Source organism: Gavialis gangeticus, unplaced genomic scaffold (genome assembly GCF_001723915.1).
Source record: "Gavialis gangeticus isolate Ggan-Ray unplaced genomic scaffold, GavGan_comp1, whole genome shotgun sequence".
Taxonomy (NCBI): domain Eukaryota; kingdom Metazoa; phylum Chordata; order Crocodylia; family Gavialidae; genus Gavialis; species Gavialis gangeticus.
This window is the reverse complement of record NW_017729022.1, coordinates 159,099,638-159,101,600: the sequence shown is the minus strand read 5'-3', so window position 1 is coordinate 159,101,600 and position 1,963 is coordinate 159,099,638. Positions and strand designations below refer to the sequence as shown.

Here is a 1,963-nt window from a genome sequence, read left to right as displayed (position 1 = left end):
GAGTTTGCCATCTTAGAATGGGGGGAAAAAACTAGTTATTACTAAAAATCAAACACCCATAATAATATATTAATTTGATTAGAAAATGTATTTTTGTCCTGATTTGTGTGTATTTGTGCTATATATGTAGAACTGATTGCATAATAGCTCAAAATGCAGTTTTACTTTTGTATATTGCAGGGGATGTGGGAGAGTATGTCTGGGTGTGTTGCGGGGGTGGGGGGGCACGGGGAAAGAGACCATGGAAAATAAAAGGAGGGAACAGAATTGGTAGAAGAAACTGCACTGTCTTTTGAAAGATTTAGTTTCCTTTTGAATAAATAAAAGGATATGCAGAGCAAAGGGAAGATAGCCAGCCAGCTAAGAGTATAAATGATGTTCTGTGTAAACTTTAAAAAAATATATTAAATGATTTGGTGTGGGTACATTTTTCACATTAAGGGGAAGTTTGAAAACTAGGGGATATTAGAGTAAACTGACAGCAAAGACTAGGGACTTCAGGTAGTAGTACTATATCAAGCAAAGGTAAAATATGAAACAAATTAACAGGAAGACATGACTGAGTTTATGCAGCCCTTGCAATTTAATTGGCTTTGGATTTTGTTACCTTTTTCTGTTCCTAAAATTCTTTAAAAGCCTTCACATCACCCCTTCTCCCCCAGCAAAAGAAGAAAAAAAAATTACAATTCTAATTACATTAAGGCTTTCATATTTTATCTTCTACAGAGTGAACTTAGTCCACCTATGTTAATAGAGCACCCTCTACGATGTCTAGTTTTATGTGCCCAAGTGCATGCAGGAATGTGGAGAAGAAATGGGTTCTCTCTTGTAAATCAAGTAAGTGTTTATTTGCTAGCTGTGGTACATAAACGTTTGTTTTATGTTATGTAATCAGGAGTTACCAAACTAGGGATTGTGACCCCAGATGCGGCATTTAATGAGAGAGGTCACAAGCTCCACAGAAACTCGATTTTAGTAGTTGGGCTCAGGCTGGAATTGGAGTTGTGAGCCCAGAAGTAGGGTCTCTCAGAAAAAGATTCAGAGCAGGTCAGAGTGCACATCGGTTCCATATATGAATTACCCAGCCAGAGGCACAATAAAACAGTTGGGCTCCCAGGAGAGGAGCAGGGGCTTCCAGCTGTTGCTGTGCCACCAGCGCAATCATGCATCCTGTCCCTGCAGTGCCCTGAAGTCTGTGCCCAAGCTGGTGTAGTTTACACTCCCAGATCCAACATCCAAGTTTTATATTCAAAACTCACTTAGGAGTATAATGTTAATTGAAAGGCATTTGGACCAAAGCTTCTATTGGTGCTCTAAAAATGTTTACTTTTGCCCTTCATTACATGTTTTTCGTATTTTTATTCAGTGAATTCTAACGGGTGGTGTTCTGTAAATGATACAGCTACTAAATACCTCTATTTTCACCATTCATTAATGGCTCTCATCTCATTTACTGTACACCATCCAAAACTGCACATGTACAGGAGTATTTCATTATAGGTTTGGAGAGGGTGTCATTGCTTAGTATTAAGAATCTTTAGTTTGTGTAACGGGGGCTTACTGGGGCTGATCTCCGCGTGGCCCTCCCACCTGTTCTTGGGCAAACCAACCACCTTCTTGCCTGCCGTGCCTTGGTCTTGATTGATTAATTAATAGATGTAATTAGGCGGGACGCTGCCCATTTTCTGCCTCTGCTAGGGGGCGCTATCTGTGGCTCCATTCCTCCCCTACACCGTAGCCCAAGCCTCGCTGATGACATCATGATGTTCTCATACGCACCAGTCCCCCACGATGGGGCCCAGAATCCTGCTGTAGGACCCCCAACTGAGTTCCTCCCTTCAGACGGACTCTGCTGCCGTCATACCGGGCCATATATCTTCCTGCCACCGGTTCCCCTTCGGGTGTGGTCCCCTCACTGGGACCTTTGGCTCACACTAGCCCTGGCCTACCTCCAGGCCAGTCA

The 1,963-nt window shown here is 42.5% G+C and overlaps 1 protein-coding gene across 2 annotated transcripts in view; it reads left to right on the top strand.

Annotated features, from left to right (window-relative positions):
* UBR2 (ubiquitin protein ligase E3 component n-recognin 2) overlaps positions 1 to 1,963 on the top strand; it is a 119,359-nt gene that overhangs the window by 49,050 nt on the left and 68,346 nt on the right. For both annotated transcript variants that reach the window (XM_019516393.1, XM_019516392.1), the window contains exon 17: positions 727 to 837. In XM_019516393.1, the coding sequence (XP_019371938.1) occupies positions 727 to 837 (111 nt within the window). The remainder of the gene's footprint in view (positions 1 to 726; positions 838 to 1,963) is intronic.